Source organism: Nomascus leucogenys, chromosome 20, assembly GCF_006542625.1.
Source record: "Nomascus leucogenys isolate Asia chromosome 20, Asia_NLE_v1, whole genome shotgun sequence".
NCBI lineage: Eukaryota > Metazoa > Chordata > Mammalia > Primates > Hylobatidae > Nomascus > Nomascus leucogenys.
In genome coordinates, this window is record NC_044400.1 from 79,207,173 (window position 1) to 79,228,899 (window position 21,727).

Consider the following 21,727-nt stretch of genomic DNA (forward strand, 5'->3'; position numbering starts at 1 on the left):
GGATGGGGGTGCTACCATCGCCAGTGGCAGTTGGGGCTCCAAGCTGCAAAAAGCAGCATTACCTGGAGGTGGGGAGTGGGACCGACCCTCAGAGGTGCAGTTTCCTGTGAGGGATGCAGTCCCGGGGACCCCTGCTGGTGTCGGGGCACGTCCGGATCACCTTCTGAGCCCAAGATGATTCACTGCAGAGAACTGAATACGCTCTGAGACAGTGTGATGACGCCAGAAACCGCCTGTGCCTTCTTATGACTGCAGCTGTCATCACTTGCTGCAGGAGGCTGAAAACACAAAGACAAAAGCCACCACCCGTGCGGGAGGTAGGAGGCAGGGCCCCTGCTCCCCAGCCAGCACCCCCGGCTGGAGTTGCAGCCTGGGGCTCGGGCCTCAGGGAGCCTGGTCAGCACTCAGGGTGTGTGTCCGAGGCTCTGGCAGGAGCTGTCCTGGGGACTTCGAGATGGATAATTAAAGGGCGCGGGGGGCGGGGGGAGGCGTGGCACTAAAAAGCCACAGCTGAAGGGCGTGGCTGGGGGCTTCACACTGCTCTGTCCCAGGTGGGCCAGATGTGGGCTTTCCTGAAGGAAGGACACAGGAACAGATTTGGTAGCTTCTTTGAGCGACCTGGGACAGTCACAGAAAAAGTCTGTAGGCACACTCGCTTTTCCCAGGCCGTGGTGGCCATGCCTGCCGCTTCTACTGTTGGCTGGAAACTGTGTCCCTGGCACCTCGTCTGCCCAGACTCCTGAGCAGCCAAACCCTGGGATGGGAAGCACTTGCTGAAAATGAGCTTGTTCTGCCCTCCGGGAAAGCCTCTGGTCAGGGTGGCTTGTTTTGTTTCTCTCTAACTCTAACATACCTGTTCAGCAGCTTCCCAGCCCGGAGCAGGCCAGAAACAGGGAACAGTCTGGTGTAAAAGTTCGGGTGGGGAGGTGGAGAAACTCTAAGACTATCCCCTCACCCTGGCACTGGGTCACCTGGCCTTATAATTCAATAAAACACCAGCTGGTCCCAGAGATCAGGAAAGGGACAGAGGAGGCTCGTTGCTTTCCAGAGCACCGTCGCAAGGATTAACACTGGGGCTTGGTGCTCGAAGGAGTGGGTGTTAGGTTCCCTGGAAAACCCCAGACTACTGGGCAGGACTTACTTCCCCGGGTTTCCGGGAATTGAGGGCACCACTGCCTTTGTCTCCGGCTGCTCCACTCACACCTTAGAGAGCCCCAGAGGGCAGTTGAGGGAGGGGTGAGGAACACAGGTTTGGTGCTGGAAGGACTGGGATCTGGGCTGGTTCTGCTACATAGGAGCTGTGTGGCCCTGGGCAGGTCATGCCTCCTCTAGCCCCTCTGTGAATCAGTCCAGCAGGCATCAAGAGACACTCACCAGCAGGCATCAGGAGACACTCACCAGCAGGCATCAGGAGACACTCACCAGCAGGCATCAGGAGACAGTCAAACTGGTGGCGCCATCAGCAAGCCCCATGTGATGACAATCCTTGTGAAGGACTGAGCATCTTCTTGGCAAGTGACAATTTGAATTTATTACAACCACATCAGGGAGCAGAACTGTTGAGCTGGAGGGCACTTAGAAATCTCCAAGCCCAACTCTACCATTTGCAAGATGGAGACACTGAGGCCCAGAGGAGTGACAGACTGTCCCGGGAGAATTGAAGCCTGAGCTGGGGTTCGGACAGGTCCTCTGGCAGGCAGGGCTGTGTGGGCTTCTGCCCCAGCCTCCAGGTGGGCGTGCTTGGAAAGCCCCCAGCCCCGAAGGCTCAGGCTCCTTCCTCCAGGAGGCCGCTGGGTGTGCTGTGTGGAGTCGGGGTGCTCTGTGCAGTTGGGGAGGCTCTTGGAAAATTCCCCCGGCCTTGGGCCAGAAGTACAGCTGCAGAGACAAACAGGATACGGGGTCTCCAGCCACAGCAGGGGACAATGGCCAGGAGAGGAAATGTCTTCAGACCCGTGTGTGGATGTGGAGCCTGTCTGGGGGCTTTTTTCAATGTAGGTTCCAGAAAAACAAACACAGGGGAAGCCAAGCATCTCTGGCCAGGAGAGGAAATGTGTTCTGCCCACTCTGGAGAAGAGGTGGTGTGAGCAGGCTGGAGAACTGGGGGCACCCGCTTTGAGTCTCAGGTCACAGATGGGAAACTGAGGCCCAGAGGAGGAGGTGCCACAGGCAGGCAGCAAGTTGACACAGGTGGTCTTGGGTGCTGACTCCCCACTTCTCCCCACAGCCCCTTGGGGCCATCATCTAAGCAGGGGCACAGGGCAGCCCCATCCCGTGATGGGGGCGACGAGGTCAGGGCACTGGTAGGAGGTGCTGACCTCCCAGGGACGTCGGTTCTTCCCCACCTGCCTGTCAAGCGCAGCCCCTCTGTGCTCCTCGCTGGGCCAAGGCTACGGAGAGCACCCGGTGCGGGCGTTTGTTACATGTGCAGAATCTCAGTGCAACTGAGCTGTGCACCTGTGCTTGGCTTGTTAGAAAAGTCCTTGAGTCTAATTTAATCTTTACGGTGACTCAGGGCATGGCCACAGAATCTCACGTCCCCACCTGCCTGACACCCAGGGCTACTTGGAGGAAGTGACCACTCCATGAGGTTGTGTTGACGGATGTGTTAGACCTGAGGCACGAATGTGACCCTGGGTGGAGAAGACTCGCTGGGCAGGGAAGGGAGCCTCAGAGGCTGCAAGTGGCACTGGTGGGGACGCGGGGAGAGGAAGACCTGGAGGGGCGGGGTGGGGTGATGGTGGGTGCTTCTGTGGGCATCCACAGGTCCTGGGCACTGGGACGGCAGATGCCTCGGGGGTGGCTGCTCACCCAGGAAAGCAGCCCACATGGAGGAGAGGCGGGTGCCCAGAGTTGCACCCATTCCACAGGGAAGGTGCCAGGAGAATCCAGCTCCCAAAGTGCTCTGGGCTTCGGCAGTGGGACCTTTGTGAAGGGTGGAAGCACTACCCAGTCCCCTGAGACAGGGGAGGCAAAGGGAGCTGGACAGAGGCCTCCAGCTGTGGGGGCTGGGCAGGATGAAAGTTGAGCTCTGATGGGAGACGGAAGGTGGGAGGTGGGGCCGGCAGGCAGGTGTCTGCAAGGAAGGGTGGGGTGCTGAGGGCTGGAGTTCAGGAGGGACTTCAGGATGGGGTCCCCAGACCTTGTCTCGTCCATCCCCAAGGCCCAAGGAGGGGGCTGAGAGGACACCAGGCTGGAGGGACGGCAGGCTGCTGGGGTTGAGGGGCTGTGGTTGGGAGCCAGTGTTTGTAACCACTGTCCCAGGCCTGCTTCACAGCGTATGTACTGAGCTGACCCCAAAAGGTAGGACCACCCTGAACCTGTGAACCTGACCTTATTTGGAAAAAGAGTCTTTGCAGACGTAATTTCCTTAGGGGTCTCTAGATGAGATCATCTTGGGTTATTTAGGTGGACCCCAAATCCAGTGACAGGGCGCTTAGGGGAGACTGAAGAGGAGACAGACACAGAGGAGGAGGCTGGGTGAAGACAAAGGCAGAGACTGGAGCGATGCGACCTCCAACCAGAACACACCTGGAGCCGCAGAGGCTGGAGCAGGCAGGAAGAGGCCTCCCCTGGAGCTTCCGGAGGGAGCGTGGCCCTTCCCACAGCTTGATTGTGAACTTTTGACCTCCACAACTGTAAGAGATGACATTTCTGCTGTCTGGAGACCCCAGTTTGTGGCACTCGGTTGTAGCAGCCCCATGAAACTGATGGAGTGACTGCCCCTTGATGAGGCCGGAGAGACCACCATTTTCCTCCTCAGAGGCAGCTGGGGCTGGGGAGCCGCGTCCCCGCAGGGAAGAAGAGCTGGTCTGGGAGCTGCGGCCCCTCTGCCTGTGGGTCAGACTTTCAGGTTGCTGCCACTGGGGATTCTCTCAAAGTGTCCTTTGGTGCCTCTGAACCCCCCACCCACCCACTGTGTGCTCACCGAGCATGTTGGTGGCATGGAAGGTGGGGCCTGGCCAGGCCGGGCCGGGGAGCCTGGGGGCTGGGCCCCTAATGGGCTTGGGCCTCATGTGGGCCCTCTCCGAGGTCTTTTTGGGTCAGCGAGGGGACGTGCCTGGGGCATCTGCAGCTGCCCCCCGATCCCGGGCCCTGGCCTCAGTGGGGAGGAGGGAGGGTGTGACTTGAGGGCTTGCTGTGCAGGATACAGGGACTTGAGGCAAGCGTCGGCCCCTGGGCAGAGCCTGTGCTTAGAGAAAGGTGAACAGGGTGGGAGGGTGAGGATGAAGGACGCAGGTGTGGGCTGGGAGGGGCTTTGACCTGAGTAGCTCACCTGGGGTGGGAGTTCTCAGCCTGGGGCGACTTCACCTCCAGGGGATCAATATCTGAGCTATGTTTGGCTGCTATGATTAGAGGAGGGGGCTACTGGCATCCAGTGGGTGGAGGCCAGGGACCAGCTAAAACCCTCCAGTGCACAGCACAGCCCCCCGCCCTGCAACAAAGAAGGACGAGGCCCCAAATGTCGGTAGTGCCTTGGTTGAAAAGCCCAGTCTTAAAGCCTTCAGAACCAGTCAGACCTGGTTCCAGTCTTATCTTCTTGTTGGTCACTGGCCTTGGGCATGTCACATTACCTCCCTGAGCCTTAGTTTCCCTGTCTGTGAGATGGAACGTTACTATTTAACTTAGGGATCATTCTTGGTTTTATGAAACCGGGTGTGTGTAAAGCACCGACCTATCACAGCACAGGATGGAGGGATCCCTCCCATTCCCACTTCCTAGAGCTGGGCCGGAGCCAGCAGCCCACACCCACCACGTGGGTGCTCGCATTCCTGTGTTGGCGAGGGCATCAGAGCAGCCAGACAGGCGGGGCCAACAGGGCAGTTTGAGTTCAGTTCTGCCTCTTGTGCAGGCTGACTAAGCCCAGGCCAGGCTTCCTCAGCAGGCAGGCGCAAGATGTGCTTTGGCCTTGGGTCTGCCTGGCCGGGAAGGTTTCTGCTCTCAAATGTGGCTCAGGCCTGGAGACAGTGGGAGGGTAAGGAGGTAGACCCGTTGGGACAGGCCAGGCTAGCAAGGAGAGCTTGCGGTGAGGAGGAGGGGAGCCCATCTCTTCCCCTAAATGTTCCCACTGATGGAGCCAGTGGCCGGGACAGCACCCGGGCAGAGACAGAAGGAACTGCACGTGAGCGTTTGTGTGCATACGTGTGCCTGTCCATGTGTGCACACACTTGTGCTTGTGAGTCTCTGTGTGCCCATGCACGTGTGTTTGTGTGTCTGCATGCACATGCGTGTGTGTGTGCATGCGTGTGTGTGCATGCGTGTGTGTGTGCATGCGTGTGTGTGTGCATGCATGCGTATGTATGTGTGTGCAGTAAGTGGAAGAGGAACAGAGAGCAGAGCTGAGGCTGGCAGGGCTGAGGCAGCTGGTGGCTGGTGGACTTCCCCAATCCCAGCCTGGCGGGGGACTGAGTGCCCCTGGCCTCTACTACAGAGCCTGGGGGCTGGGCAGTGGGCAGGCAGGACAGGGCCTGGACCTGGTCCAGGAAAGAGCTAATGATCAACCGGCTGCGGTGTCTGTGCAGCCGCCCTGGGCCTGCCTCTCCGTCACCGGCCCTCAGGCACAGGGAGGAAGTAGGGCAGGAAGCAGGGGGCGGAGGCCGCTGTACAGTCAGCCCGGCTGTGGGCGGCCCCTGCCTGCTCCGTCCAGCTGGAGACAGCCCCGTGGGGCCAGCCAGCGCTGGGCCAGGAGCGGCCACCTGGTTCCTGTGTGCTACGGCCCTGTGGGCCTGGGAGCTGCCGCTGAGGAGCACGCCGCAGGTACGGGGGGCTCTGGGGCAGGCGGGGCGTGGACTGGCCGAGCAGGCTGCTGTCTGCCGGTCTCGTCACGGTTGGATCTTCACACTTTCTTGAGGACTTTTCTGACCTGCTTGGGATGGGGGTGGAGCGAAACTGCGAGCTGGGGGCCTTGGGGAGGTCGTCGGCACCCTCAGCAGACCCCACTCAGAGCTCACAGGTGCTGGCAGTGCCAGTCTGCAGTGATTGTGGGCAATGATTTCAGCTTTGACAAAGCACCCTTGCTTCGGGGACCTGGCCTGACCCCATGCTGACCCTTGGCGTGAGCGGCCCTGGGGGTCTGGGAGCAGAGCCAGCCTGTCGCTGGATTCCAAGTCCAGCAGTTCTCAGGTGTGACCCCAGCCCCCGGTTAGCTTGGGCCGCACTGCCAGACCCACCAGGGCGAGCCCAGCGCCCCTGAGCCTCACCCGGCACTGCGGTGGCTGTAACCGGCCACTCTGACGCCGCCACCTGGGCCTCTTTTCCAACAACCAAATGGACCAGCGACTGGACCAGGGACTCCAGCCTGAAAATTCCAGGGAGGGCCTGGGCCCAGCCTTCAACGGCAGGTGTGCCGGGGCGTGTGGTCCTGTGTGTGTACACCACTGAGACCCCCTCTGGGCCTGTGCCTGATCCCCCAGGAGCCCTGGGAGCCCTGCCCTGTCTGTGAAGCGGGAGTTTCCGACCTTTTGCCGTTGACGAGGCTCAGATGAGATGAATAGCAAAGTGACGCTGGGGGGAGTTAGCAGTGTCGGCCAGTGCCAGGGCCAGGGGCAGCCACTCAGGGTGTGGCCTCCCAGCGCCAGGCAGCGGGGCTTCAGCTGAGCTTGTGACTGGAGGCAAGGCTGGGCCCGAGTCAGGTTTGGGTTTAGGATGGGTACGTGGGGGCTGGGCTCTGACCGCCTGGGTGCAACCCCACCTGTGCTGCTTGGCTGTGTGACCTTGGGCAGGCAGAATCGCCACAGCTGATGGCTCATCTGTGAAAGGGGCCCTCTTCCAGGTGAGCCGAGGATGCTGTGAGCACCCTGGATGGCCATAATTACATGACTGTCAACACCGTTGGTGACAGCGATGACAACTATGTCCCGTGTCAGGCGCTGGGCCAACGTTTTTTGCATGGAGACGTCACTCACTTTTCCAGCAACACGGGTGAGGATGGCTGCGCAACACAGAAGAGCAAGGCAGGGCCCAGCAGCGCACGGGTGCGCCGGTTTCCCGTGCTGCCAGAGCGCAGGACACAGCCCTCTCGGTCGTGTTCTCTCGCGGCTCTGGAGGTCGGAATTCCGAACCCAAGGCTCCAGGGGCGGCTCCCTCCCTGCCTCTTCCCGCTCCCTGTGGCTCCGGGCGCTCCTTGGCTGTGATTACATCAGTCCACTCTCTGCCCCGGTGGTCACATGGCCTCCTCCCCAGATCCTCTGTGTGCCTCCGTGTCCCCTCTTTTACTCACAAGGACACCAGGCACTGGATTTAGGGCCATCCTCATCTGGAACGCCCTCATCTCAAGTGAAGGTCGCTTCATCTGCGCAGACCATTTCCAAATAAGGCCCCATTCTGAGGTTCCTGGGGGCATGAATTTCGAAAGGACAGTGTCACTCCAGGGTGGGAGGTGACAAGCCAACCCTCCAGAGGTGCTTGGTGGCATAGGTGAGGTCTCAATGGCCCTAGAAGTATTTGTTCAGTAAGAGCCTGGCGAAAGGTTGGCCAAAGCTTCCCAAACCCATTCAGGGCCGGCCGGGGCCCTCTCCCTCCTTCTTCCAACCCACATTCACAAACTCTGACTGTAGACCCAGGAGCCCTGTCCCTTTAACCCACTCGACCCACTTGTGCGGTGTGCGTGCTCATTCGCATTTTCTGGCTCAGTAAATTGAGGCATGGAGAGGTCTCCCAGACACCGGGGTTTGGCCCCATGTCTCCGTGTTCTGGAGCCAAACTCCACCCCTTCCCCCAGGGCTGGAGGCTGGCCTGGGGCTGGAGCCTGTTCTGACCCATCCGGGGCTCCCCAAGGGTTTGTCCTGATGATAAACTGAACAAACAGGATGAAGGCAGGAAGGAGAGAGTCCTGCAGGCTGCTTGGTGGTCCCCCCGGCTAGGTGAGCTGGCCCCCGGGGGCGTCAACACCTGCCCGTGGTTGGGGCCTCTGCTTGTGCGGTGATGGCTGGGCCTGCAGGGCTGAGGGAGGGGACGCTGTGGAGAAGGAGCTCACTTCCTCATCGCCAGGCTCTGCACAGGAGCCCCACGCTTAGGGTTGTAACAGCAGGTCGGAAATTCCCTGCGCCTGGGGAGCCCTCCTTTTCTCAGAAGACAGTCCTGAGCACCGACTGTGTGCCAGGCCCATAGAAGCCCTGGACGCCATTTCGAACAGGCCCGTTCCTAACTCAGGGGGAGGTGGTGGGCTGGGAGGCAGGCAGGTGTCCCAGGCATCAGCCAGTGGATGGAGAAAGGCTGCTGGGACTCCTGCTCTGCCTATAGGGACATAAGACCTGGCTCCTGAGGGACAAAGAGGCAGAGATGGGAGGACGAGGACTCCGAGGTCAGGCGTTGGGAGCGAAAGACCCCCTAAACCAGGAAGCTCGCATGCCCAGGGAGTGGATTCCAGCGCTTTGTTGAGACGCCTGCGTGTGCTTCCGGAGAGGAGACGGGAAGACAGCCTGGCCTTGCAGGCAGGGGCTTCCTGGTGCTGTCACAGACTCGGGGCCAGGTGGTGGGCACAGGCAGCCACAGGTGCCAGGACCGCAGTCCTGCAGAGCAAGGAGGAGAAAGCAAAGTCCGAGGCTGGGCGAGGGCAGCCGGGGCATCCCGCACTGCCCCCAAAGGTGCCCAGAGCTCTCCAGGCGTGACCAGGGTCCCAGGACATGGGAACAGGGAGGGCGAAGGCCCCAGGCTGCACAGGGCATTTGATCAGTGGGGCCGTGTTCTGCGTCCACAGTTCCATGCACTCTTCCTCCTTTGGAAAGCAAGTCTCGTGGGCTGCACCCTGCTCCCACTCCTGGGCGAACAGCTTCCCTGGAGGGTCTCTTGGGCGCCTCTTGGCGTCAGATGTCTCCTGATTCACCGTTCCCAGTCCCCACAGGTCCCAGTCCCTGCCCCTCAGAGGTGGTTGGGGGGTGGGAAGGATTTGGCCACAAACTGATCAATCAGATTACAGTTGGAGCAGGCGTGCAGGTGGGAGGGGGTGTGCCGGGGCCACTTCACAGCCAGGGGCTGTCGCCTCTGCAAGTCTTGCTGGCCCGGGGCTGGTCCGGCTGAGGCCCTGCGGTCTGAACATCCTCAGGGAGCCTTCCCTGACTGTGGGATTCCCTCCCCGGTCAGGGCTAGGGGACCCTCTCTATGCCTCACAGAACCTGCTTCACGGAACCATCGCTCTTCTGTCTAAATTCCCAACTTAGCAGGCCTGGGTCTCCCTCCCTCTGTGTAGGAGGTGGGTGGTTGTTGAAACCAAAGGCTTTAGACCGTGGGCTCCTCCCACCCCTGCTCTGCTGATGGACCCCAAAGTGTTCGGTGAGCTGGGGCCTGGGAGGCCAGTTCTCAGGGTGACAGCCACAGCCGTGGGGGCAGGGGTGATGGCTGGGCTTACACGACACCCACTCGTCCCTGCCTGCAGCCAACTTGCCCCCCATGAGGGTTTCCTTATCCTGTACTAAACATTACACGGGGGCTGCCTCTTGGGGAGCAGCCTCTGTGAAGGGACTTGTCACCACAGTGGTGGCCTGAGCCGAGAGCAGTGCGGGGATGGAGGAGGTGCTCGTGGGTGGGAAAAGGCATGGCAGGGAAGGCAGCTGCAGTGTGCACTTCTGCTTTGGTCTGACAAGTGTGCGGGTGTGTGTGTGTGTGTGTGCGCACGCGCACACACAGGCTTGAGAATTGCCTAACCCCTCAGAGCCTTGGTTTCCCCATCTGTGCACTGGGGAGGTAGGCCTTCCCTGGGGGTTGCTGGGCCACGGCGTCTGGTACCAGGAGGTGTGCCAGTTGGCACCCACTGTCCTGGGACTGTCCTGAGGTCAGTCTTGACTGCCTCTGGGTTTTCAGGCTCAGAGCCTCGGGGAGGGCAGGGGGTGCTGGGGAAGGAAACCAGGCTCCATCTGTGCTTGACGTATGGTGAGATTTTCCGTGCTGCTGTCTAATGCAGGCTCAGCTGCCCCTGTTTGGTAAAAAACTGAGGTGGGGAAGAAATAAGCCCAGCATCCCCGCAGCTCCTGCCTCCCATCTCCCCGCCCCTGCAAGACATTCTGAGCAAACACTGGGACAGACTTTGTGGCGCGTGGACTCGTCCCCCTGCTCCTGGCTTGAAGCTCCCAGGGGTGCCTCTCTGCCCTTCCCGGGTGCTCGATGTCCAGGGCCTCCTGCCTCCCCTTCACAGCCGAGTCCTGTGTCGCTGACTGCAGACCCCACGCACCCCCAACCACTGCCTGATTTGCCTCCCAGTCCCCTGCCACGTTTCCTGCCCAGAGACCAGGGTGGAAGTGGGAGATGGGGACAAGGACAGGAGGCTCTGGGGGTTGTCCTGGCTGCTGGAAGGCCCCAGCCTCATGGGCCCATCAGGGCTCTGAGGCCCAGATGGAGGCCCTGGCAAGCCCTGGGTGCCCTGCCCCCCAGCGTCCACCACAAAAGCGGTGACGGGACAGCAGGAGGACAGACTTGCACTTTTGCCCCCAGACAGAGGTCAGAGGCATGGCCACCCCGGTTCTCCATGCCCTGCCTGCAGAGGGGATGTTTGCCAGCCACTGGGGGGCTTCAAGCCAGGAGCAAGGGGACAAGTCCAAGCACCGGAAAGTCTGTCCCATGTTTGCTCAGAATATCTTGCTGGGCGGGGAGATGGGAGGCAGGAGCTGGGGAGGACACTGGGCTTATTTCTTTCCCACCTCACATTTCACCAAGCAAGGGCAGCAGAGCCTGCGTTAGACAGCAGCAAGGAAAACCTTCTCACCACACATCAGGCACGGACGGAACCCCTTTTCCTTCCTCTGCATCCCCATTGCTCCCCGAGGCTCTGGACTTGAAAACCACCCTGGCCATGGCGTTCTGGAGGGGCAGGGTGGATATTTCCCCACCCACAATCAGGGAACAGTGAGGACCTCCATGACCAAGCCCTCCCTGCAGGGACAGCAGGGTCCTGACTATGCACTTGCCATCCTCCCCTCTTGTTAGCCCCCCTGCCTGAGGCCGGAGCTGAGGAGGACGTGGCTGATCCCGTCCCTGCGGCCACAGCTGGGGTTTGTCCCCTGTGCACCTCAGCCCTGGCCCAGGCTGCCGTCCCCATGGCCCCTGTGCCTGCTTGTGACGCTGGAAGGGGGACTCTGTGTCCTTCTGTGTCTTCTGACAGGCTACGGAGCACTGTGTGACAGGTGACGGGAGCACGGTCTGTTGGGCGTGACGGCCCAGCAAAGAGGCAGTGACTGACTCCTGAGGAGGGGCCCAAGGCACCCAGGGGTTCTGCCTTGACGGGGAAGGGGCCTCCAGGCAGAAAACCAGCGAGAGGAGGCCCCGTGGAGGAAGGGAGCACATCAAACCTGAGATAGGGAGGGGAGGTGCAGCAGCGGTGCGGGATCACGCCCATCACAACACGGTGCACGGTCACCTGCTGCGGTGAGGGGCTCGCTGGATCTGAAAGGTGCAGGCGCACAGCAACGCTGGCATTCTCCCCTCTGGACCCCAGCCCTGGACACAACCTCCGTGCTGGTTCTGGAGGGGCCACCTCTCCTGACCACACCCCCTCTGTCCACAGGCCAGGCATGTGAGGCCTCTGCGGGTCATGGAGAACCTCCCTGCCGTGACCACTAAGGAGCCGACCCCCATGGGGAGGGGTCCCGTGGGACCCTCAGGAGGTGGCAGCAGCCGGGACCAAGTCCGGACTGTGGCCATGAGGCCCTCTGTGAGCTGGGAGAAAGCAGGGCCCGAGGAGGCCAAGGCGCCGGTGAGAGGCGGTGAGTTCATTCCACCCTCACCACCCACCCTCCATCCCACCCACTTCTCCACCCCACCCGCCCCGTCCATCCATCCCTCACCGCCCGTCTGCCTCCAGGCCTCCAGGGGCCGGGGCCGGGGCCGGGGCTACTCTCCATCACTTCTCGTTTCCTTCCCCCCGCGTTGTTTAACAGGAGCCACTGTGCCCGCTGAGTCACTTGAGAGGCCAGGGACCAGCTCGTGTTTTTCCAGGGATGCGTCAGTGATAACAAAACTGGCAAAGAACGAGGCAGGGGCCTTTGAACCCACATGTTCAGAGACCATTCCAGAAACAGTGCGATAGGTTTGGCCTTGGAACCCCTGAGAGTCCTCAGGATGAGGCATCCTCATTCTCCAGGAGGCGCCCAAGGTGCAGAGAGGGAAGGGCCAGGCCAGGCCACTCTGAGGTCAGGGGCCGGGCCAGGACATGCTCCCAGTTTCCTGAATTCCTGGGAAACCTGAAGAGTGGCCTAGGTGACCTCCAGGATCCCCTCTTACCCCCATCCTGAGACCCTGAAGGGGATGAGGGGAGAGGCAGGGGAGACCAAGGCCTGCACAGCCCCTCTCCTGCAGGAGACAGCTGCGGCTGTGACCCGTCCCTGGGCCTCCTCCTCCCAGTGCCCAGCCTCAGCCCGGTCTCCTCTTAGCTGCCTACGTCCCTGTCTCGGGACTCCAGGGCTTGGCACACGGTAGGTGCTTTGTCACTGTTCAAGGGATCGATGAATGAAGGATGTGTTTGGACAGTGGCGTGGAAACCTCAGATGCTGTCGCCTGGTTCACAGCCAGGTGTGGCAGTGTTTTATACCTGCGATCCTGCCCTCCCGCATGAGGGCGGAGATGGGAAGGGGTCGATGGCCTCCTGCACTGAATCACAAAGGGGAAATGGTCTGCATGTGCCCAGGAAGGGCAGCTCAGAGGTTTGGGGTGGGGCCTGGGCCTGGGGAGCCCAGCCGGCCACGGAATCGCGTTCCCTCCAGGGCAGGCGCCACAGAAAGGAAGGGGCTGGGCCGTGCCCAGGGCCACAAGTGCACAAGGAGACTGAGATGTGCAGGAGGGCCCTGGCCAGCCTCCCACAGAGCCTCGGGGCCCAGGGAGGAGCTGGGAGCCTCTGGGAAGGGGAGTGGCAGGAGTTGGACGCCTTTGCCCTGAGTGGCTGGGTGTTTCTTCCTCCAGAGGCTCAGCAAAGCACTGTGGCATCACCGCTGCCTGGAGCAAATTTCTGTGGACCCAGCGGAGGAACCTCCTAAGCCTCCTGCTTAGGAGGCTGGATGGGCCGAGGGAAAGCTGGCTTGGGGTAGGGTTCCTCATCAGCTCCTTCACCTCCTCGTCTTCTCTGGACAATTTCAGATAGACATCAAAGGTGGCAAGAAATAGTACAGATAATTCCATTTGCCCATACCCAGGTTCCTTGAATGTTCACATTTTAGGACTTTTACTTTCTGTGTGTACTCGTGTGTGTGTGTGTGTGTGTGTGTGTGTGTGTGTGTGTGATTTTCTTCTGATCCTTTTGGGAGTAAATTGCAGACATGATGCCCCTTCATCCTAAAAGGTGTCCATATTTCCTAAAACCAGGCCATTCTCTTACATAACTGCATTGTAATTATTTCAATGTTAATTTCCTGGTTTTAATAACACCATCACCTCATCTACAGACCTCATTCAGATCTTGCCATTTATCCCAATAATATCCTTTATAGCAGGAAAAAAAAAAAAAATTCCTGGGTCACACCTTGTGTTCTGACGTGACCGTGACCTCTGAGGTACCTTTTAATCTGGAGGCTGCTGTTTTGAAGGATACAGTTTGGATCTTTTGTAGAATGTCCCTCGATTCGAGTGCAGCTACTATTTCTTCACAATCACATTAGGGATTTGGGCAGGAATCCCGCAGAAGTGACGTTTCTTCAGTGCAGACGATGTCCATTAGTCTCTGGCTGGTGACGCTAATTTTGGTCCCTCGGAGAAGGGGTGGCTGCCAGTTCTCCCCAGTGCACAGTTATTTTTCTCCCCTCTGCAGTTAGTAAGTAGCTGGGGGGGCAACGATCTGAAACTGCGTGAATATCCTGTTCCTCATCAAACTCATGAAGCCCTACTGTCTCATCATGGGCTGGCCTGGCTGAAATAATCCTTGCGACAGAGGCTGCCAGGCAGTGACTGTCTAATGAGGCAACCCTTCTCTGTTCAGCAATCAGCTTTCAGCTATAAGGAAGAGCTGTCCTCCTCCCCAGTTATCCATTGATTTATTTCAGCGTAGACTCACACATCTTTAATTGAGTCTCCGGACTGTATACATCATTACCTATTGTGTCATTTAAATCACCCTAGATTTGGGCTTTTCATGTGTCTACATCACTCAGTAGGTGCGTCCTCACTTTCTGGGACATGAGATGTTCCGGGCTCATCTTGCACTTTCCTTGCCACAGCCCTGGGTTAGGCTGTGTCTCCAGGGAGCCCTGGCTTCTGAACTAGAGGATGGTGTTTAGAAGCTGTCAGGCCAGAACTCTCAACTTCAATAGAGATGGCACTGTGTTTGAGAGACTGAAGAGGAGACCCAGAGCCGGCGACCATGACATAGGGTTGATTGAGAGGACTTACATACAGGGTGGTTCAGCAGTGGCGGGCTGGATAGGACCCCTGTGAAAAGCATGCAGTTGATATAGCATTTTCCCTTAGCACCCTCCCTCTACCATCCTCCACCTGGCAACCCTCATCCAACCCTTCCAAACAAAGGGGCAGGATCTGCATGGCCTGCATTCCCTGCGATGAGCCAGGGGCTCTGATCTTCCTCAGACAGGGAGTGAATCTCCAGGCTGGGTGATGAGCCAGGGGCTCTGATCTTCCTCAGACAGGGAGTGAATCTCCACGCTGGCTGCTGCTGGATTCTTTAGCTCTTAAGTCCGAGCACATGTTCTTCTTAGCCCCCGAGGGCATCCGCGGGGTGTGTTTCGGTTACCGCTGTCAGGTACATCGGCCAACGGAGCCGAGATCTGAGCACCACACGCTTCTTTCCATTTGAGACATTTCTTTTTTGTTTTTGAGATGGAGTCTCGCTCTGTCACCCAGGCTGGAGTGCAGTGGTGCAATCTCGACTCACTACAACCTCCGCCTCCTGGGTTCAAGCGATTCTCCTGCCCCAGCCTCCCGAGTAGAGTAGCTGGGACTACAGGTATGTGCCACCCTGCCCAACTAATTTTTGTATTTTTAGTACAGATGGGGTTTACCATGTTGGCCAGGCTGGTCTCGAACTCCTAACCTCAGGTGATCCACCTGCCTCAGCCTCCCAAAGTGCTGAGATTACAGGCGTGAGCCACTGCCCCCGGCCCATTTGAGACATTTCTGAGCCCCCATTGCATGCCTGGCTCTGGGTTTGGGCTAGGGCTGCAGAGCAAGTGAGGCCTAGGAATGGGCTCTGGCCACACAGGGCGAGCGCACGCCACTGCAGGCAGTCAGCAAACGCTGGTGTGAAGTGAACACCGTCGCGATGCAAGGCCCAAGACCACTGTGGCTGAGCTGTGCCCAGGGCTCTGAGTGGGACGTCTAGGAGGCTGTGAAGACCGGCCACACGGAAGTTCACTACTCTCTGCTGCATTTGCAGGTTTTCCTAATCAGATCCCCCTGGATCCTGAGACCTGGATAGAGAAACTGTGCAGGACAGAGATGACGTGCCCAGGCCAAGATGCAAACTCTGCAGGACCAATGGCCAGAGGGGTGACCCCCAGCAGGGAACCGAGCAGCCAGTAGGGGTCCATGTCCTGGCTCCCACCTGCACAAGCTGTGAGGCTGAGCCTGTCTGTGGGCTCAGATAAAGTCCCCCAAAGATGCCCACGTCCTTATCCCCAGGACCTACGCCTGCATTACCTCATCCAGCAAAGGGGACTTTGCAGATGTGATCAAAGGCAAGGAGCTCGAGATGCAGAGATGATCCCGGATGCTCCGGTGGGCCCTCCATGGAATCACAGGGCCTGTGTAGGAGGAAGGCAGGAGGGAGAGGCAGAAAAGGAGATGCAGTGACAAAGCGGAAGTAGAAGTGGCAGCCACAAGCTGAGGGACATGTGCGGCTTCTTGAAGGCGAGGGGTGGATTCTCCCCAGAGCCCCAGGGCCCTGTCCACACCCTCACTTTAGCTCTGTGAGGCCCACTGGAACTTGAGAGTGGTGGGATCATACGAGTCTTGTGGTCTGAAGCCTCTGAGTGTGGGGCAGCTTGTCACAGCTGGGAAATGCAGGCAGCTTCCCTCCTTGCTGGGCTCTGGGGAGACTGGAGGAAGGCAGCTGTGGGAAAGGCGGCTTGTGCAGGACAGAACTCACCTCTTTTCTTGCAGAGAGACTTGGAGCGTTTGGCGCCTTCAGAGGAGCCAGGCGTTTGCTTGGTCTCCCCTAATCCTGGGAACCTGCTGTGTTGCAGAAGAGGCTTCTCCCACCCGCGCCCGTGTGGCTGGGCCTGCTGCTGGGACCCCTCCCTGCCAGATGGGGGTTTATCCCACAGGTAAACATCTTGGGCCCTACACAGGGCTTCAGGTTCAAATCCGGTCTGTGCCACTCCCTGGGCATCCAAGAGTCTAACCCAGGGCTTCTCAAAGTGTGACCTCAGACTTCCCACCTTAAAATCACGGTGGGAATAGAAAGAGGGGCTTGTTAAATGCAGATGCCCAGGTCCTGCACCCAGATGGGGACATGGCCCCTGGGGGCTCCCCTAGGCATCCCTGTGTGCACCTGCACAAACAGCGGACACGGGTCCTGGGGGCTCCGTGGGTGATACCCCGGGGAGGGGCTTCACAGGTGCCATATGGTAAGAAGTAGACGAAAGTAGCCACTGCGTCGTGGGGCGAGGTGTCCAGGCACAGGCTTCCCAGGGATGGGATCTCCGCAGGGCACAGGTGGAGGGAGGCAGCCCTGGGCCGGGGGGCAGAGCCCACAAAGGGGGCTCAGGAAGCTGTGGGCTGTGGAGATGGTAAGAAGCCCCTTACCCTGGAGACCCCAGCTGGGGAGGAATGGAGACCCCAGCATCTATTGTTGGCTTTTCACCTTTGCTGTGATGCCCGACTGTCCTCTGACTTTCCTTTTATGTGGTCAGCACTGCTGGTGGCCACTTGGGATGACCAGGACACGTTAGGCAATAGGACAGGTTATTTAGAATTTGAAAATGCAGGCCAGGCGCGGTGGTTCATGCCTGTAATCCCAGCACTTTGGGAGGCCGAGGCGGGTGGATCACTTGAGGTCAGGAGTTCAAGATCAGCCTGGCCCATATGGTGAAACCCCATCTCTGCTAAAAATACAAAAATTAGCTGGCGCATGCCTGTAATCCCAGCTATTTGGGAGGCTGAGGCAGAGGAATCACTTGAACCCCGGAGGCAGAGGTAGTGAGCCAAGATCACGCCATTGCACTCCAGCCTGGGCAACAGAGCAAGACTCTGTTCTCAAAAAAAAAAAAAAGAAAGCCGTCACAGCTCAGAAACCATTGTGGAACGATGGGCTGGTGCCTCCTGTTCCGGGAATGGATTCCAGATTCCAGAAGTCTCCAGGTTGGCCCAGTTGGCCCTTCCCCCATAGGGGGTGAGGGTGTTTGCTCAAGGGTCCCCTAGCAGAAAACTCTCAGGCAGGTGCTTTAAGCTTATTCAAAGGTGTGAGAATCCGTCTCTGTCTCTGTCTCATTTCCGTCTGTCTCTCCCTCCCATGTTCTCCCCTCTCCTTCCCGCTCTTCCTCCCGGTTTCTCTCCCCTCCCTCCCTCTCTCTCTCTGGGTTTCTCCCCCCTCCCTCCCTCTCCCCCTCCCATCTTCCCCCTCCTAGTTTCTCCCCTCTCCCTCCCTCTCCCCCTCCCATTTTCTCCCCTCTCCCTCCCTCTCCCCACTCTCCCATTTTCTCCTTTCTCCCTCCTTCTCCCCCTCCCGTTTTCTCCCCCTGCCGTTTTCTCCCCTCTCCCTCCTTCTCCCTCTCCTGGTTTCTCTCCTCTCCCTTCCTCTCCCCCTCCCAGTTTCTCCCCTCTCCCTCCCTCTCCACCCCCCCACCGTTTTTTCCCTTCTCCCTCCCTCTCCCCCTCCCGGTGTCTCCCCTCTCCCTGCTCTCCTTCTCCCCTTCTACTACTCATTCTCTTCCGCCTCCCCCACTTCTCCCTTGGGGCAGCCCTGCTCTGTAGAGGCCAAAGCCCCTGGAATGCCACTGCCTTGAGATCTGGGGCCGAGTCTGGACCAGGAGGATTGGGAGGCCTTTTTTCTCAGCGTTTCCAGGCACAGGGAAGGGATAGTACGCAGGGCAGACGGGGTCACAGCCCCGGGAGCCTGGATTCTAGTGGGAAATTGCCAACCTCAGACATTGAAGAGGGGGCTGGATCTCAGGAGCTCCGTGGCCCCCGTGGTGGGTGGCCCCCGAATGGGACACAGCAGATGGAGCACGCGCCCACCGCTGCATAAGTTTCCGCTGGACGGTGCGGCAGGGATGGCCCAGAGCAGGGCCTATGGGTCGGACCATGCTGTCATGGGGTCCCAATGGTTCTGTGCAGACCAGGGGACAGACAAGAGGGAGGGCCAAGTGTGGACAGCTGCCCAGGTCAGACCCGCCAAGGCTCAGAACCACGATGGGGGCAGGGGTGGGGTGGGGGGTGGAGCCCGTGGTGTTGCTGGTGGCTGACGTGGTGTGTGAGTGGGAGGTGTCATTGATCCGAGCCAGGGGTGGGGGCCCTCTGCACTCTGAGAGATAGGGAAGAAGTAGAGAGGAGCCAGCTTAGGGAGGCAGAACTGAGATTTCCAAGGTGCTTGTGGGGTGTTTGCTGGAGGTGGGTGCCCCCATGGTCCCAGACTCCCCACCTTACAGTCACCATGGGGGTGGAGGAGGGGCTTGCTAAATGCAGCTGTCCAGGTCCAATGCAGCAACCCTCTGGGGCAGGGCACTGAAGGGAGGGGTTGGAGGTCACAGTGACAGGGAGGAGAGAGCGTCTGTGTGCAGTGGTTTCTGTGCCAGCCTGGGCTGCAGGGGACATGAGTCCACTCGTCCCCACCACTCCGTAGGATAAGCACTCACCCCGCAAGAAAGCTGGGAGCTAGGCAGCGGTCCAAGGCCTTTACAGGGGTGGGGTAAGGTTGAGGTCTAAACCCAGGGCTTGGGCTCCCCAGGAGCTCACTGCCCAGGCCTTCGGGGTCAGGTGTGTGGATTGGAGGCTGGCACGTGGAGTACAGTGCCCTGTCCACAGACCTCCCAGCCCAGGTCAGACCAACTGCCCAGCCTCCATCTACCCCTCCAGACCTGACCCTGCAGCTGCTGGCTGTGCGGAGGAAGAGCGGACTGCGGGACCCTGGCCTACAGCAGACCCTCCGGGGCCAGCTCCGCCTGCTGGAGAATGACAGCCGGGAGATGGCCCGTGCACTCGGGGTGAGTAGCCCTCTGGGGCCTGCTCAGGGATGGGAGCTGGAGTCGGGGGTAGGGAGGGGCCGAGGTGCAGTGTCTGAGACCGGGGACAGAGGAGGAAGGCCTCAGAGAGCGAGAGCCACTGAGGAGAGTGGTGGCTTTGGAGGGGAGGCTGTGATGCCCAGCGAGTGGCGAGGGGTTGTTTCTCCCACTTGCTTCGTGGGGGGCACTATGATCGTCCCTCTGCTCTCCCACAGCCCCAGCACCGGGGACCTCGAGCTGTCCCTTTCTCCACCTGCCCTCCACCCGCGAGGACTGTCAAAGTCTCTTTGATGGGGGGAGTTAAGGACAAGTGTGAAGTTAGTCTTATTTTTTCTGGTGACAAAGCCAGCCTCCTGCGGGCTTCTGCACATACCAGCCTTCTGGGGAGGCTGGCACAGGGTGTGTCTGGGCCTGGCAGACCTCCCCATGAATGAGGACCAGGGGCTTGGGAGCTGGGCTGGGCGTTACCACCACTGACTGGGATTGGACCAGCCTGGCCTTGGCCGGTGCCTCTTAGCCTCTGTGAACCCCGCTTCCTCAGCCACATACGGGGGATGCTTCGAATTACGTCCCCAGGAGCTGACTTGAGGGTTATGTGATTAACTCACACCAGGCACCTGCAGGGTGCTGGACACATGGTACCTGCTCGACACATGGGCTGTCGTGTGTGATGTCGGGCACAGATGAACTGGGTCAGCGTGCTGGCTCCGGGTTTGAATCTCAGCTGAGCCACTGACAGAAGTCAGACCTTGGATAAGAAATGGGGCCTTCAGCGGGACATGGTGGCTCACACCTGTAATCCTAGCACTTTGGGCGAACGAGGAAGGAGGATCACTTGAGCCCAGGAGTTCGAGACCAGCTTCGGCAACATAGGGACACCTCGTCTCTACAAAAAAAAATAAAAAAGTTAGCCAGGCGTGATGGTGCGCACCTGTGGGAGGGTAAAATGGGTGGATTATCTGAGCCCAGGAGGTTGAGGCTGCAATGAACCATGATTGTGCCACTGCACTCCAGCCTGGGCAGCAGAGTGGGACCTCATCTCTTAAAAAAAAAAAAAAAAGAAAAGAAAAGAAAGAAAGAAAGAAACGGGGCCTTATTTTTTGTCTTTCAAATGGAGACTCTAATAGTACCCCCCGGCACACACTTCCGAGTCGGAAGAGTTCCAGTGTTAGCTGCTGTTATTTTTCATGCCCCTATCAACACCGATTAATGGAAATCAGAGGAGAGGGGATGCTGGCGGGGGGATGGAAATCAGAGCTGTTGCTGCAGGTGGGGCTGGGGCCACTCAGGGCTGAGTGCACAGCCGAACAGGGACCAGCTTAGGTCGGGAAAACCAGCGGTCACTGGTGTGTGGGGGATAAGGCAGGTAGAGTGCTGAGGGGGAGGTGTAGAGGGTGAGGGGCCAGGGCATGGGGACCACATGAGCTCTGGGAAGGGCAGGGGCTTCTCCCCACAGGCTCTGGGGAGCCACAGCTGGCTTGAGAGCAGGGGAGGAGCTGGATTGGGCTGTGAAGGAATCTGCCCTGGGGTGTCGTCCCCCACCCGGGCCACATCTGCAAGATGTCTCTGTCATGTGGACCGTGTCCTCCTGACAGATGCCCCAGAGCTCCTGGGGACCCCTCGAATTCCTATTTCTTTCTCTTAAGGAATTATCAGCCAGGCTGCTGTCGATCCACAGTGACCAGGACCGGATCGTGGTGACGTTTAAGACTTTTGAAGAAGTCTGGAAGTTTTCCACCTACCACGCTCTTGGTAAAGAGGTGACCCTCTCAGAACTGGTCATGGGGATGCCCGTTGGAAGGTGCTGGTTACACACCATGCACTTAAAGTACAAATTGGTGCTTTGTTTATTTATTTGTTTATTGTTTTTAGACAAAGTCTCACTCTGCCGCCCAGGCTGGAGCGCAATGGCGCAATCTTAGCTCACTGTAACCCCTCCCCGCTGGGTTCAAGCGATTCTCCTGCCTCAGCTTCCTGAGTAGCTGAGATTATAGGCACAAGCTACCATGCCCAGCTAAATTTTTGTATTTTCAGTAGAGATGAGGTTTCACCATGTTGACCAAGCTGATCTGAAACTCCTGGCTTCAGGTGATCTGCCCGCCTTGCCCTCCCAAAGTGCTGGGGTTATAGGCGTGATCCACAAATCTGTGCTTTAGGACAGGCAGGTTCACAAAGGCCTCACCAGCAAGATAGCAACACTGGTGTGTGCACCTGGTGCTCAGGGAGAAATGCCGGGTAGGCGGAGTCGTAGACGGATGTGGGTCTTTGTTGCAGGAATGATTTAGGCCGCGCTTCTAGTTGCCTTCACACGCTCCCCTCTGTAATTTCACCCAACCAGAACTTGAGGGAAGCTGCCATCCAGTGGCCTCGGTGCTGACCGGGAAAGCTGCTATTTGAAGGCTGACCCACATGAGCTCTTCCTGGAACATCCCCTGTTCCATTTGGAGGAATTCCAGGCTCTAACGGAGCCTCCCTGGGAACCCTGTGACACCACCCTTGATTTGAGGGCTGAGTAAGTTAGGGAATAAAAATTGTAGCCACAATTCCCCGAGCACCAGTGAGCAGGGCTGATGCTCATCCCACTGTGGACGTGGGCTCCTTGATCTGGTTCTTGGAGGAAGTGGATCATCCGTGGTTGCCCA

The 21,727-nt window shown here is 58.9% G+C and overlaps 1 protein-coding gene across 1 annotated transcript in view; it reads left to right on the forward strand.

The window, feature by feature from the left end:
- The first annotated feature begins 11,459 nt into the window (after positions 1-11,459).
- SH3TC1 (SH3 domain and tetratricopeptide repeats 1) overlaps positions 11,460-21,727 on the forward strand; it is a 36,311-nt gene continuing 26,043 nt past the window's right edge. Inside the window, exons 1-4 of the mRNA XM_030801247.1 lie at positions 11,460-11,690; positions 16,110-16,190; positions 18,940-19,067; positions 20,732-20,837. Coding sequence (XP_030657107.1) covers positions 11,519-11,690; positions 16,110-16,190; positions 18,940-19,067; positions 20,732-20,837 — 487 coding nt within the window. The 5' untranslated portion in view covers positions 11,460-11,518. The remainder of the gene's footprint in view (positions 11,691-16,109; positions 16,191-18,939; positions 19,068-20,731; positions 20,838-21,727) is intronic.